The sequence below is a fragment of the Nipponia nippon genome, unplaced genomic scaffold, assembly GCF_047370975.1.
Source record: "Nipponia nippon isolate SJK-2023a ecotype South Korea unplaced genomic scaffold, ASM4737097v1 scaffold_9, whole genome shotgun sequence".
NCBI lineage: Eukaryota > Metazoa > Chordata > Aves > Pelecaniformes > Threskiornithidae > Nipponia > Nipponia nippon.
Genome location: NW_028262413.1, coordinates 7016423 through 7031584, shown reverse-complemented (window position 1 = coordinate 7031584; position 15162 = coordinate 7016423). Strand labels below are relative to the sequence as shown.

The 15162-nt window shown below is 40.9% G+C and overlaps 1 protein-coding gene across 3 annotated transcripts in view; it reads right to left on the bottom strand.

The window, feature by feature from the left end:
• Nucleotides 1–15162, bottom strand: part of PTPRG (protein tyrosine phosphatase receptor type G) — a 418432-nt gene that overhangs the window by 108474 nt on the left and 294796 nt on the right. For all 3 annotated transcript variants that reach the window (XM_087744487.1, XM_087744488.1, XM_087744489.1), the window contains one exon: nt 10208–10274. In XM_087744487.1, coding sequence (XP_087600613.1) covers nt 10208–10274 — 67 coding nt within the window. The remainder of the gene's footprint in view (nt 1–10207; nt 10275–15162) is intronic.

The following is a 15162-nucleotide window of genomic DNA, read 5'->3' as shown; positions in this document are numbered from 1 at the left end:
AAGGTGCAAATACACGATGCACTGCAGACATCTTCTATTCTTCTGCACAATATCAACAGGCGTGCCATGTTTTCATAGCCTTCCTTTGGTGTTCCAAAATAAGAGTAACTCTATGAAAGTCAAAGTATACATTGTAACAGAATACTGCAACCTCTTCATTAACGATTTCTTTTCTTCTAATCCAAGCAGGTATCAACCACTTCTGCATCCCCAAAAAGGAAACAAACACATTTTTTCCTCTTCTTAGCACACCTCTGGGAAGAAAGTGTACTTAGATAATAAATAGTAAAATATATATGATTGGCCAAAGTTCAAAGAGATTCTAATCAAGAAGATATAATCATAGCAAAAGGTCGTATTTAATTTGATTGGCTTATTTTTATGCAGGAAAAAATTGGTTAGAAAAACTGCAAACTCAGTCACAAGATCTGATTTCCAAATGCAGCACACACACATCTTCACAGCGAAATGACATGGGTTTTCTATTTAAGAACCTGTCTCTCTCTCTCTGGAAGCCGAGCACACAGTGGACTGCTACGAATCTGAAAGAGTATTTGAACGTGCAAACATCCTCTTTGCACTAACAGCCAACAACTATATATGAAATAGATGGGACGTAGAGACACATTTTGAAAAGAGCTTTCCTCTTGTATTTAAGAACAAATGTTTCAGTTAAAATGAACATTTTAACTATTTTTAACTTTTATAACCTTTTATTTAGAATGATGGAATCACTTAAGATGCTGGATAAACATTCTGTGAGAAACCGAGAATACGGAGTATCCCTTTATCAAAGGATGGCAGGAGAACGAAGCTCATTTTACACTTTCAAGGATTTTTGTGCCATATGCTGACAATATTATATTTTAATAATTAATTGTTCATCAAAGGAAAAGATGAAGAACAGGGATGCTAAATTCAAAGTTATTCAAATTGCAAAAATGAATAATGCATGACTTTTATATTAAATACACACTGTATTAAGTAGTCTACATTTCATCCAACTCTGTCTTTCATTTTTAAACATTTTGAACTACAATATGAATAATCAACCAAGGGAAGCTTATTTATACAGAGAAATACCTTATTTGAATGCAAACTGGAAGTATCCGACTATGATTAAATTTTGGTTATCAATTAGGGAGGGTTTTTTCCTAAGCATTTGGAAAGTCATAGTCAGCTGTGAAAGAATATTTCTTGAGGAAAAAGTAGCTTTGCTAATACACAGCTTAAGTAGGGCAGGGTGTACTTGATCTAATTTTTCATGGCTACAAGCAACGATGTAAGTTTTCATTAATGAATTCCAAAGATTAAAATAAAAAAATATATATAATTGGATTAAAATGACTACTAAAATAGATGATAATCAATTGATTATGCTATAATAACCTAACACTTTTGAAAACAGATCATTCATGTGTATCACTTCCACCTAGATGCATGGTGCAGAGTTTTAGAAACCAGAGTCACAAACAGATCTTCACGTGAAGAAAAAGGGACTTAGAAATTCAGGAGTCTACCTCCCATATCCTTCAAGAGCATATAGAAACAGTAAATGCCATGAAGTTCTATTCCTAAGAGCTTGAGACGTTTTTGAAAATGGGATTTTGAAGTCATGTTAGTTTTAAAATTTCAACCTTAAATAGGTTATTGTTGTTGGTAAAACTGTAAGGAGAATAATTTGCAAGCTAAGCAACAGCATTCACTGAATATGGTAGAAATATTTTATGTACGTACACACATATGTTTATATATATAATTCCTACTAAATGGAAAAGAACAAGGTTGGAAATAATATCAAACCTTTCTTCACTGTCTTTTATGACCAGCTCTTATTTCCCATTTTCAGTGCTTGGGACAGGCATGAGTTGTGCCCAGAAGGCTGGGCACAGACTGAGCAGGGTGAGGAGTTTCTAGAAGGGAGAAAGTGGACAAGGCTGGGAACAACATGATCTACAAGACAGCATTTGCTGACAAGTACTATGAAAATAACTGGCAGACAAAAGCAATATAACGCACCAGTGAAAACATCTGTGTTCATCTGCAAATACCTGTGAACCACTGCAATCGATGCTGCAAAACCAATCCATGAGCCACCTACTCGTTCTTACACGTAAACCAGAGCCCCACACCAAAGCAGTCTCTTCTGCTGCTCCTTGCCCTGCTCCCATCTCAGCACCTGAATGCAGATGGGTACCCGAGCAGAAAAATAAACCACCAGGAAATCAGAGCCCCAGAGATCGTGCCCCTAATGACAGGCCCTCGAACTGGAGGGCATTCCTCTGGGAAAGCAACAACGAACGTGCTGCTGTGGCCACCGCTCCCAGCCAATGCAGAAAAGAGCAGCACCCAAAACATCCACTGAGATGCCCCACTCATGCAGTACAGCCAATTTTATCGACAGTTAACAAACAGCAATTCTTTGTTTACAGCACCAAGGCTCGTAAAAAAAATTTCACTCTAATATTTCCAAAGGAAAAATTAGCAAGTACCACAGATTCATTGTTGACAATTAAGACAATGAATGTGACATTTAAACTACTGAGTGTTCCACAGCATAAAAGGACAATATTGTATTTTAACTCTTACATTCACCAAAAAAAAATTAACAGAGCCAACTGGTAACATATTTGACCTTCTGATACAATATTCGTGTCTACCTCTTGGTCCTTCTCCTGTAACAGCAACGTGAAAAGCAACGCCCAGTGTATTCTTTGTATGGGCTGGTAAATCTCACCGCTATTTTGTATGGGCCCAAGGTCCGTATTTTGTACAACCCAACCCAAAGGCAGAGCAATTGCAGGCATGCTTTAAAAAGCTGACCTTTTTACACTCTTTATTTGTCAAGGCGTCACCACTAGATGCGAACTAATACTGAATTGTGCACAATAGTTTTTCCAAGCAGAGGAAAAAATCAGATCTTAAAACAGATACCAATAGTGGATCTCCACCAACTACTGCAGCTTTCACAAGCTGGTGCCAACAAATATTGCAAAAGCCATCAGTTGAACATTTTGAGTTCAAGGACTGAGTTGCTAAAAATATATTCTGTAAAATGCTGGATAAAGATAGACCTGAATTTTAACCAAATCACTGTAGATTAAGAGGCTTCTTGAGCTATGTAGGTAAACAGCACACAACTATCTGTGATCAAAACCCTTTTTAAATCTAACAGGAACTTGGATTGGAGATCACAAGAAAATAACTATATGCCAAGTCCATTTATATCTCATGGAATGCTTTGGGACTTTCATCATGCTTTTCTGTAAGAAAACAGGAACTTGGCTGCATTGAGAACAGTATCTTAAAATGAGCTTATTTCCAAAATTAACGTATGTGCAATGCCTGATAGGTGGAAACGTCACCCAGCTACACTTTGAATAACTGAAATCTGCAATACCAATACGAAGAGCTTTGAAAGTCTCCCAAAATTGTTAAACAATGTTACTGCCAATTTCGTTTTCACAATGAGCCAAGTCATTCTAAAGCTTTTGCATTCAAACATTTAAAAAGCAAACACACAAAAATAATCAAAAGGACACCATGCCGCACACCCACTGAGCCAGAACTTCCCCAATAAAGCAGGCTGCACACCAGAGCCAGGGACCAGACTCACAGTGCTGATTTTAAAGATGAGATTACAAATACTATATGCTACTTTAACTGAAAAGATCAGCAGATGAGTACTTGCTGCGTAAATTCAGCATGAAGAGCAGTTTCTGACAGTCCTCTGTACTCAGGGTAATTCTTGTCATTTATTGTGCAATTAATTTTCTCACTTTTATTTAGTTTTTTGAAAACCAGAGCCTCTGCTGAACAATGTAAGGAACCATAAGGACACAGAAAGCACAGCATGGTGGGGAGGAAGGGAATGAGATAATAACACAGTCCTGCAGACTAATTTAATCTGAGACAACCAGTGAGGGGTACAAAAAGCAGGAGGAAAGAGAAAAAGGCAAGTCTCCTATGCAAAAAAAATTGAACATTTCCATGCCAGGTGTTGGTCTCAGGCTTAATTTTTCTCACTCCCTCTCTTAAAACCACTTAGGAGGAAACAGTTTAGCTGGGGAGGAGAGGTCTTAACTCTTTAAAGAAGTAAAAAATAATTCTGAACCTTTAATGCTTAAGCACTGCTGATGCAGAGCTTGGCAGAACGGCTGTTGCCATTCTAGACGGGGATGAGACTTCGCTGGGTTTCGCAAAACCTAACTGGAGGCAGAGGTACATGGGGAGACAAGGCTGGAGGGACACAAACTAAGAAATACAAAATGGGCATGAGTAGGAGGAGGAAAAAGGAACTGTGATGAGGCGTTTAGAGGAGAAGAGGATTCCTGGAGCAAGCTGGAGCCTGGGAGAGGTAGGGTGAAGTGAGGCAGAAGCGGCCTGAGGAGCACGGGCTGTTCACATCTGCTCCAGCGGAGCCAGAGCAAAACCGCACCTTCTCAGACTTCACCCCTCTCTGCTCAGCAAACCTTCTCAAAACCCACCAGCAAAGCACTCGGCTCCTTCTCCCTGCAGGTGCTTTGTTCACATTCACCATCAACCTTAATTCTTAACTTCTAACAACAGCAATCTTCTTTTTGTTAGTTTGAATTAGTTTTTCTGTGCAATATATTAATTCTATGTCAGCTCTACTGGTCTCTACTCAGCTGTGACCAGCACTGCTTTCCGCAGAGCAGACAGGTGAAGGACCAGAGATTTCCAACACTGCCATCATTTAATCTCTTAAATGATACAGACCCCTGCAGCTATGCACAGAGCTGCCCTATATAAAGGTGTGAACTTATCACCTCTGCTTTCATCTTCATTTCCCACTTCCCTCCTCCTCCCCTTTGCTCCGCAGCAATCGTGTCCTGGCCCCTTTCACACGGCTACTCTGACTGTGAACACAAGAACAGATCAGAAAACAAAAGAAAATATCCAGATCATCCCCGAGGAAAAAGAAATGCTCCTCCACATTTCCTTCTCAGTTTAACACATTGCGCTGCTCTCCCTTTGATAGCCTTCCTTGTTCCAAATTGGGCTGCTGCTTCCTTCAAAGTTTTACTTTAAAAGACGAGGTCCCATGGTATCACATCTCGCCCTCACCCCTCTCCCCTGCCTTTCTTCTCTACAACCCCTGGATATTTGGTGCAGAAAGCAAACAGCTTGTCAGGTGGTGTTATGGTTAAAGTTAAAAACAAAAGAAAAAACCTGTCATGCCGCTAATGGTGTTTTCTTGTTATTATGCCTTCTGGTGTGACAGATCCACAGGGTAACTAACACTGTCTGGATTGCTTCCTTTTTAGCGCTGATTTATTTTAACAGGTTATTCCCTGTCTTTTTGCCTAGGACAACTGGAGAGATGCGCAACATATTTATTCTCTATCCTTTTTCATTATCCAAGCAATTCTGTTTCCGCTGTATTTTCGTATGATCTCCCCAGCAGCCCCTGAAACTTTGGTGGTCACCACCAGCTTGCCTGAACACCTCTCGCCCATCCTGAGGGAGACCCAAGATCACACTCTGCTCCATGCTGAGCTTAATTTATGGCATTTTAATAATACAAAGGCAGAAGAAAAAAGTAAGATTTTTTTTCCAAACTCCCTTTTAAATAAACAAAGGTGCCTCTCTTCCCCTCACCCTACCCTACGTTCGCAAACAAGCAACAGATGCCATCGATTCACTTTGTACCTAAGCTTTTGATCTGGCTGCACTTTGATTTTCAGTGCTCACTTTTGACAAGGAAGGGAATAAGAGCCCCATTTTTATGACACTAATAGAGGCTTTTCTGCTGTGGTAATTTATTTGTGCTCTGCTAATAATTTTCTGCTGATCCATGTAGATTCTTGGTGACAGACACAGAGAACAGGACACAGTGACAAAACATGGTTTCCATCACTGTGAAAGATTTCCTGGGGTAGTGTGGGCTGCTGCTCCCTCTGACAACCATTTGCCTGCATGGTAAAACAGGACCGTGCAGAGCACCCGTGCCCAGGCTGGGAGAGAGCAAATGCTGCGCAGCCTCCAGCACCGGGTGCTGCCCTGAGGACTGGCATCAGGGAAGGAGACTCATTTTAATGCCTTTCAGGCAGCTGGTAAGAACAAGGAAAGGGCATCTCTAAGAGGCTTACATACAAAATGGTACTAAAAAGGGCAAATCAAAGACAGCAGAGGTGGGAAAAAGCAGTTTCTGTGCAATAGCTCCATCCTGCCAGGTGCTCCTCTGAGATCTTGCTGAAGCACGTGGCAGACAAAAGCTTTAGTAGCCATTTTAATGCAAATCAACTGTATGCGACATAACCTGGTATTTCACGTTCCCCTATTCCCACAAGGGCACAATCATTCTCTCTGAGGCCTCAGGAGCTGCCTCAGCCCTTGCACAGGAGCAGCTCCATCCTGCCCTGTGCTCCTCAGCATCACAAGGCAGGACGAGGAGCAGAGAGGGGTTCAGGGCAGGGTACCCAGCCGAGCACATGGGCAGCAAAACAGAGGCAGAGAAGTCTGATTTGCAGCACCGTGACTGGGCCACATGTGCAAGCGCAACCCAGCAGTACTGACTTTATTACTTTACCTAATGATCCAACTTCAACTAAGGATGTGCATCATCCCACCAGCACCAGCATTGCTGGAGACCTTTCCCCATCAGCTTTCATGATGAGAAGAGCGTTTGAAGAGGAGCTCAAAAAGACCCCCAGCAGTCAGAGCTGAAAGACACCAGCAAGCCGGCAGCAGAAGATTCGTATCGCGTCTGCCCGTACTCCATCCCTTCTGCAGAGAGAGGGCTGCACGCTCCCAGCTGTCAGTCCCTGGCGGGCTCCGCGGCAGACGCACGCTCGCCGTGTGCTTTGCGGCAGGGAAAGCAGGAGTGAGAATAGCAGGCACCTTGCTGGCGGGAGGTGTGACAAATCCTTGGCAGAGCGCAAAACCGAAAGCAATTTTAAAATCAGCAACAGGCATCTGACAGCTCTGAAAAGAGCCTCCTCGGCGTTTGTGTGAGCCTTTACAATGCTCTGCGAGGGCGGATGCAGGAGTTGGGGAGCACTGACGTGATGGGAACGTACTGTTCGGCAGGAAGACGCGGGGCAAACCCGAAAGCATTATCATTGATCCAAACATTGTTAGGCTATCTGGTACAGCACTGGTTTTCCTTCCAGCTAAGAAACTTTCTTCGGTTGCTTGTGTAAAATTGAGCTTAATGTGGCATTAAGATTCTACAAAGTTATGCCTGGAGATGAGGAAACAAAGTGAACTCTGAGTAGCGACTAAGCCTGTATTGATTTTTATGTGTGCGTTTCTCCATCATTGTTACTAAGCTGCTGACACTGTGAAGGGCACAATTATTTATGTTCCATCGAATTAGTATGTAATTCAAATCCCTGACGAAATCTCAAGCAAAAATTGCTTTCACTTTCACAGAAAGTCCTTCTGACACTTAAATTGTTCACTTAGCCATGGAAGGGCACTATACGAATACAAGCACTCCACAGAAAAAATGAAAAGCTATGCAAGAAAAATGAAAAACCAGCTCACCTCTCATCAGTACCATCCCTATATCTAACTGAGGGTCATTGGATCTGTCACCACCATGGGGACAGGCCAGCGTGGGTGCCCTATACAGCGTTGGTGCAAAGTGGAGTCCCGTATAGGACCAGGCTTTCTAGTACCACCACAAGGCAAATGAAGAAATGAGGATGAGGATGTGTTTGTGCGGGTGTGTAATTTCCTCTTTGAAATCTGAATGACTGCAAGGAAGGAGTGACTGTCCAGCACAACTCAGGAAGGATGCTCTGCCGGTTAGAGGGAGAGGGGTATGGAAAAACCAAGGAAATCTCACTTAAATAGGTGTGTTGAGATAAGGCACATGGGAGGAGCAAAGCTGAGGGGCTGGTGATATCTCCAGCCAGCAGAGGATATACGAACATGGTCTAATTTAAAAGCAAGGTAGTTATCTCAACATTCGTATGTATTCTTGATTTCTATGTTATAGGCATGTCCCTCTGTATTGTGATGACCACCTAAAAACAACATGGGCATGGCAATGTTATAAAATGCGAAGAAACTTCAGGTTTCAATTTTGCCTTTATCCAGCTCCTTTTGTTGGATCTCTGCTTGATCCAACCACTCTATCCAAAAACCACAAGAGTTTTCCACTGTATTTCAGCCAACAAGTCCATGTTGCCTTAGGGTCCCAGTTGAATGCAGCCAAATGGGTGGCAGGAAGAACCTTTTCAGATAAATTCATAAAAACGTGCTCACGTAAGATGTAAGTAAATTACATCAAGAAAAGAAATGAGTGTGGCTGGAATAAAAGCTCACATCTTTACTATTATTCTATATAATAGCATTAAAAGAGAGATACGATAGAAGAATTCTTCACTGAGGCGTTCCATCAATATTTAACTTAAAGAGAACAATTTATTTGAACAACTACTTTGTAGGAGGAAATTCCCTTACTCTAGCCACGAAAAGAGCCTTAGAAAAGTCCTTTAATCAGGGCCTTTGAAACAGGAAGGAAAGCAAGATTTTCCTCTTTTTCTTCCTTAATGTTTTGAAAAGGAAACAAGCTATTGAAATATATCCAGCAATTTCCTTTACTTGAAACACTAGCTGCCTTCTGTGCATTGTGAGCAAAACAAAAATAAACGCCTTTTATCCACCCAGATTTTGCTGTGGGTAGGCAGCACCAAGACGGACTAATCATTATGTGGTCAGGGAATCACAGCCTCGGGACCGTGTCACATCCTACCCAAACAATTATTTTTGGGAATGGAATAATACTCTTAGGAGACACCAGTATGATTATCCACTAGCGGCTATTTCGGCTGCAGCAGCAAGGAGCAGGAGAGGGAGCAGAAAAAAATCCGATGAGATGGCTAAAACACTGTCATGCTTGCAGGGGGCAGAGAGTCTTGAAATAGAAGGCAGGCAGAAAACAAAGCTAAAAAGAGATCCTGGTCCAGTTAAATGGCAGCTTGACTTCCGTGTCAAATTACTCAGCCACTGAAAAATCCTTGCAATCCAACTCGTCCTCGCTTTATTTTTGCTAGCCTGTTTTGTTACCCAGTGGGAGCTAGATAATAACATCTACTTTTGTGGAAAACAACACAGCTTTTCAGCTCAGTGTGTTGTTTTTATTTCACAGCAGAACACCGCAATTTATAAACAGCAAAACTTATGGAAAATTCTCCAAATGAAGGACTTTATGGTATGTTATCATTTAACCCCTATTTTTCACTTTCATTGGATTTATTGGTGTTCCCAGTTGCAATGTTAAATGACTCTGAAAGTAGAGCAATTAATCCCAAATCCTATTTGTTTTAATCCAACATTGTCAACTAGTTTTAGGTTTGCAGTCAAGAGGAAAAAAAATGTTTATTAAGCTCTGCTGCACTAGCTAATGTCTAAAGACAATCCTCAGAAAAGGTGCAAAGATGTTTTATCACAGCACTATAGATGGGACGGAGATTTATTATACTACCTACCACCATTCCAGCAGATGCCTTTTGAATTACAATGAGATTATTAAAACTTTACAAATCATTATATTAAAACCTGACAAGAGTACTTTGGGAACTGGAGCATCTCGATGTCATTGCTAATGATGCATTACCCGTGATAAAGTTTCAGGAAAATTCCTAAGTAAAAACTGGTTATAAAAGTATAAAATATATTAATATTTATTTCAGTACCTGCTATAAGTTCAAGGATAATAGGTTTATATGCATCAGAACAGCCGAATGATCGTATTTATGTCAGCATTAGAAAGATGTTCATCTGCTGCAAAGTTTAATTAATTTTCACAGATAGTTAATTTTCTGTTTCATTATCAGCTCCCTAAATTTGAAAGACAAATAATTTATAAACAAATAGAAACTTCAGAGAGGAGTATTTTTAGAGCAAACAGAAGATAAATAGCAGGAGTGAAGCATCAACGCTGCCTTCGAAGTACTAATATGAATGATATATTGTAGTGGGTTTTGATTGATAACTTACGCATTCTAGAGCGCTGACTGAAAAGAAACAAATTGTTTACTGTTAACCCCAACCCATTTTCAGGTAACAAATGACTCCGATCTTTACCAATCAAATAATGGCTGTGATGCCCTTAAACATCAGTGAATGAGGAATGTGCAGGCTCACCGCATCCTTCCCAGGGTGACCTGATCCCTTAAGGACAATATTCCCGCCCTTCTCCCCTTCCCGGCAAGAAGAAGCAGCTACTTACCGTGATGTACGACGCCCTTCAACCCATGGATAATGGGATCCAGTGCTGGATTGTCCCTCTGACTGACCTACATGCAAAGGATACAGGATTGGTTACATCTATTCTGGCATCAGGCAGAACAGTCTCAGTTTAATCTTCTAAAGGGAAAAAAAAAGATGTTATCTAACAAGCTGCATAGTTCTCACATTTACAATGGCTCTTCAACAAATGCCAGATACATGGCGTAATAAAATAAAGTAAGGAAGGTTAAATCAAAAGAAAGCGTCCTTTGAATTCATTAAAACATTAGCTGTATTATCACCCCAGCAGAGCCTAAAAACAGAGAGATGATTTTTCTCCAGCTGCTTCCACTTTCATAGAGGAAAATTGCTGTGATAAACAGAAGTTATCTCAGACCAGTCCATCCCTTACTGATATGGGAATAAATCAGGCGCTGCCACTGAAATCAGGGAAGCTGGACCCCTTTCAGCTGTAATGGAGTTAGGCCTTGGCATCTCTTTGCTATTCATATTTTTACATTTATTTAATTTAGTGTCACTTGGACAAGGGAGAGGAAAAAAGCTTTGTGAGAGGAACTAGAAGAAAGCTCTGTTTTTTGACAATGCAATTCCCTGTACTGCCAGACCAAAAACTGGTACCTGCAGTATTTCTTCTATCACCCAGCAATCACCCATGTCCTCCACAACGGTGAGACCCAGCACCCGAGAGAGGAGGGGAAGGCAGCAGGAAGGATTAACCCTGTTGAGCTCCACAACTTCCAAATTAAACCCATCACTTCAGTCACTTACTTGTAACACAGCCAAGGAATTTACAACCAATAATGCTTTTTTTTTTTTTTTTTTTTAACCTTTTGCCTCTTCAGAGGTACTTTAAGATACTTGCCAGTTTAATTTTGGGAAGCAAATACTGCCATGTACCTCATTCACATGGTACATTTTTCTTTTTTTTTTCCACCAGACAAGATCAGAAGCCTGAGCAGCGTTGATCATTTTTGGATGGCCTGCTCCCAATGGGCAAACACATTGAATGCAAAAGAGCTCCTGTACTTTGCTGCTTGCCCATGATCTCAACGTCATGAGGAAAAACGGAGTTTAATCACTTTATGGCCATGTACTAACATATGAGAAAAGGAGTGGAGACAAAAGAAGAAACCCCTGAGTGAGGACCTTGTGCCCAACAGTGAACACACTGTCGCGTGAAGCACAGAACCAGCTTGGAGCGCTCTCTTAGGAAGAGGACATTATTGACCGCAGCACATCCAAAAAATGCGTTATTGTAAAAAAATCACAAATTCTAATGGCCTGAGGAGAGAACTGGAATCCACTGGCCCAAGTTTCACAAGCAGAAGCACGTCTCTTCTTGTTCCTCCTCCCCACGACTAATTAGAAATCTCAGAAACCTCATTATCTTCTTAGCCAACTGCATTGGAAAAACCCACAACAAACCACCTTTCTTTTTTCTGTTTATTTGGCCTTTGAACTACTCTGCTGTGTTCAGGACACATTTTCGTGCTCTTGTTTAGAGACAAAATGGTTTGTTTTGGTTTGGTGTTTTAAATGGAAATTGAAGATCCTTTTCTCATCACAGTACTCCAGAACTTGCAACAGTCAGGTAGGGCAAGATATGCAATAAAATTATGAAAGTAGCAACAGCAGCTTTGAAATATATACAGCTTAGATGTTACTGGCAATAATATTATTAGCCCTGAAGGCTGTAAGCTCTTTGAAGCATGAACTTTTATATGCCCAAAGGGGTGCTCTGTACACTTTGGATTCTGTATAAATAATAATCACAGTACACTGAACCCAACGACCCACTTTGTAGGTTCTGTCTGGCTTCTGGCAAATCAACAGTGAACACTAAAAATGCAGAGCTGTTGCAAGACACGTTCCTGCATCTTTTCCATTTATTCCGGTTTCTCCAAGCCATGGCTACCACTAAAAAAAAAATCATTAAAAAAGCTACCACCAATTTAGTACAAGATTGTAAGAAAAACTTGCACTGCACTTGAACAATGTTTTATTTATTGCTTCTTAACCATAAGTTGTGAAGAGTTTTGTTTTGTTTGTTTTGTTTTTATTTCTGGTGACAGCTGCAATCAGTTTGAAGAAAGCAAATGGATGGAAAGAATCTTAAAGGTTAAAACTCTTCCTTTTGGGATTTTCTGTCAAAGTAGATCAATTCTTAACCTCAGCCTTGGCAGCGCCCCTTTAATCTGCTGAGGTGGTATGCCTATATAGATCCAGCTACACAATCTTTTTGATAGCGTATTCTGCAAATGTGCTGTGTTCTTCAATAGCATGAAGTAACAGTCACGTTATTTCTTTGGGGGCTGGAAAGCCAATGCTCCATGCACCTGTTATCATGTTTTCTCTGAGGGTATGGGGAGTGGGATCTCATGTTTCTTTAAAAATCACATGCAAACAAGTACCACTTGCAGAGATGTCAGTTCAGACCTGTATGGGATGTAGTCTTATTTTCCTTCCAAATGCTTTTCCCCTTTTTTCCTTGTACTCACACACTGTTCTCCCACACCTCACTACAACTGTTTCAGGATCTTGGTCAGACCATTAGAAAAGTGCCCAAAAGTTTCCTCATTTTGTGGAATGGTTCAGGCTTCAGAGCAAAACTTTTCTTACATCTTTTTTTCTTCAAGTTCTTAAAAAAAAACAAAACCCAAACCCTCGAATTTCCTCTCTATTTTTTTACACTTCTCTGTATCCTTTCTCTGCCTGTGTTCATAGAGAAAAGGAGGTTTCTGAAACCCAAAATGTCAAATTCTATCCCCATTGCTGTACATCTCTAGTTTGACTGGCCTGGAGCTACCATGCTGGTTGAGATCAGAGATTCACCCATACAAGAATCCTGTCCCTGACAACAGCTGATACTTAAAAGAAAAGAAGGGCAAAAAAAGCAGAAAGGACAAAAATCTCTAGAATAAGAAATGTCCTTCTGACCTCCTTTATGATTCCATGTCATGAAGCTTGAGCTTATATCCTTCTACAAACTGTTTTTATCTTTCTCTGTTATATAATCTGTATTACAGCAGTGTATTTTTTATTATCTTATGAATATATCCTGAAGGAAAACAGCAATTAATTCTTCAGATTGACTTTACATGCCATATTTCTCATGATGCCTTGGCTGCAGAGGTAGAGAAAGACCATACATCTGTAATTGGGTCTCAGCACTTAGGCTTCACCCAACACACGACTGCCGAAGCTGCGCAAAGCTTTTCTTTTCCTGTGAGAGAGGAGCAATGAGTTTCCCCCCTACTCGTTCAAGAGGCTAACACAGAAGAAACATCACGAATGAAAATTTCTCGACCACCGGAATTTCACGCACAAACACAAACCTGCTAAGCTGCTGCTCATGAGCATGCTGCACAGCAAGTATTAATGGAACAGATGGAAAACCATCCTCAAATTGCCCTAAAATACTCACAGTACCACTACTACAAATGTTGTTTCCTGAACAAGATGCTTTTGCTCAAGACTGACTAACACTCCATAGGTCTGCAGTAAACAGGATAAATAATGCTTGCGTGCATCATTTATAATTGAAAATTATAACGTTATTAATACTCCAAAGAGGAAAGTTCCAGCGAAGGAGCAGAGCAGGAGCATGATGAGAGGACAGACAGCACCACAGCCAGGCTGATCATGCTAGTATGGGCGCCAAGCCACAGCATGTAAAAACAGACTTTACTGGGCAAGGTACTACTCTATAGAAAGCCTGTGTTACAGCAGTACTAAGCTCAGCATGTCCTAGTGAGTTAAAAAAACCCAACCAGTTCTCATTCTCCATCATTCAGTGTGCATTAAGTAGCCGAAGCTCTCTACTCGCCTGATTATTTTATAGGAAAAGCCCAGAACCTCCTGAAGTCTCTGATTTTACAAAAATCAGCAGAGTTGTAAAGTGTTAAAATTTATACCACATGCTATATAATTTAAACCATATGCTAAAGTCATATAAGTAAACCATAACCTGTCTTTCTGCTGCAAACAGCTCTATAAAGCAGAAAAAAAAAGTCTCAGGCAAAAATTTTGAGCTTACAATGACTCTTTTAGGAAAAATAACAAACCCAGAAAAACAGGGGAACCCCCAAATAAACACTGAGGCAGTTAGAAAGGCTGCACAGCAACACCAGATCTTACCTCCCAGACCCCTGCCCAAAGGGCCAGACTCCCCCCATCTCCCATTGCCCTGGGCAGCCTCCCAGAAAGCCAGGTTATCCTCCCACCAACCAACAGGAGAAGGGCTGGGGGAAGCACCACAAAGCTCGCTAATGATCCCTGGTACCAGCCACCTTGTGAAAAGTAGGTGAATATTAATAGCTTGAACAGCTCAGGAGTAAGGAATACACTTTCCTTTCAAATACATGTTTAAATAGATCTATTGTATTGAAGAAAAGAGTGTGGGGAAAAAAGAACAGAAGAAAACCCACCTATTCGGAGTGATAAGAAACACAAATTTCTCTCTCATTTCCACCTTAAAAAAATCTGGCATTTAGACTTATTAAACTGTCATAAATTTGCAGCAACTGCTTTCAAGCTCATTAAATGGGCTCACAGACAGTATTGCAAAGCATCTCAAAACGAAGGAGAATGCCATAGTCGGCTATATTGAAAGGCGAAATGACATGCATTTTGTGCAAGTCAGAGGAAAATGAATGGCAACAATTTTGTGATACAGTACCTGAGCCTTTCCCCTCCGAATAGTGATATAATTTACTTTTCTCTCCCACTGCAACATTTGGCCCTTGACTTGGAAACTAAATCTTCAATCTATCAAGCCTTACCCATCTGCTAAGTAAAATGGCCAAGACAATCTGCATGCCTTGAATTCGATATAGCCAGCTGCTCCCAGAGTGCTGTGGCATTAACATCCAGAGACCATCCTCGTCTGCTGTAAAGGACGGTGTCTGCCAAGGATGAATGACTACATACTTAACC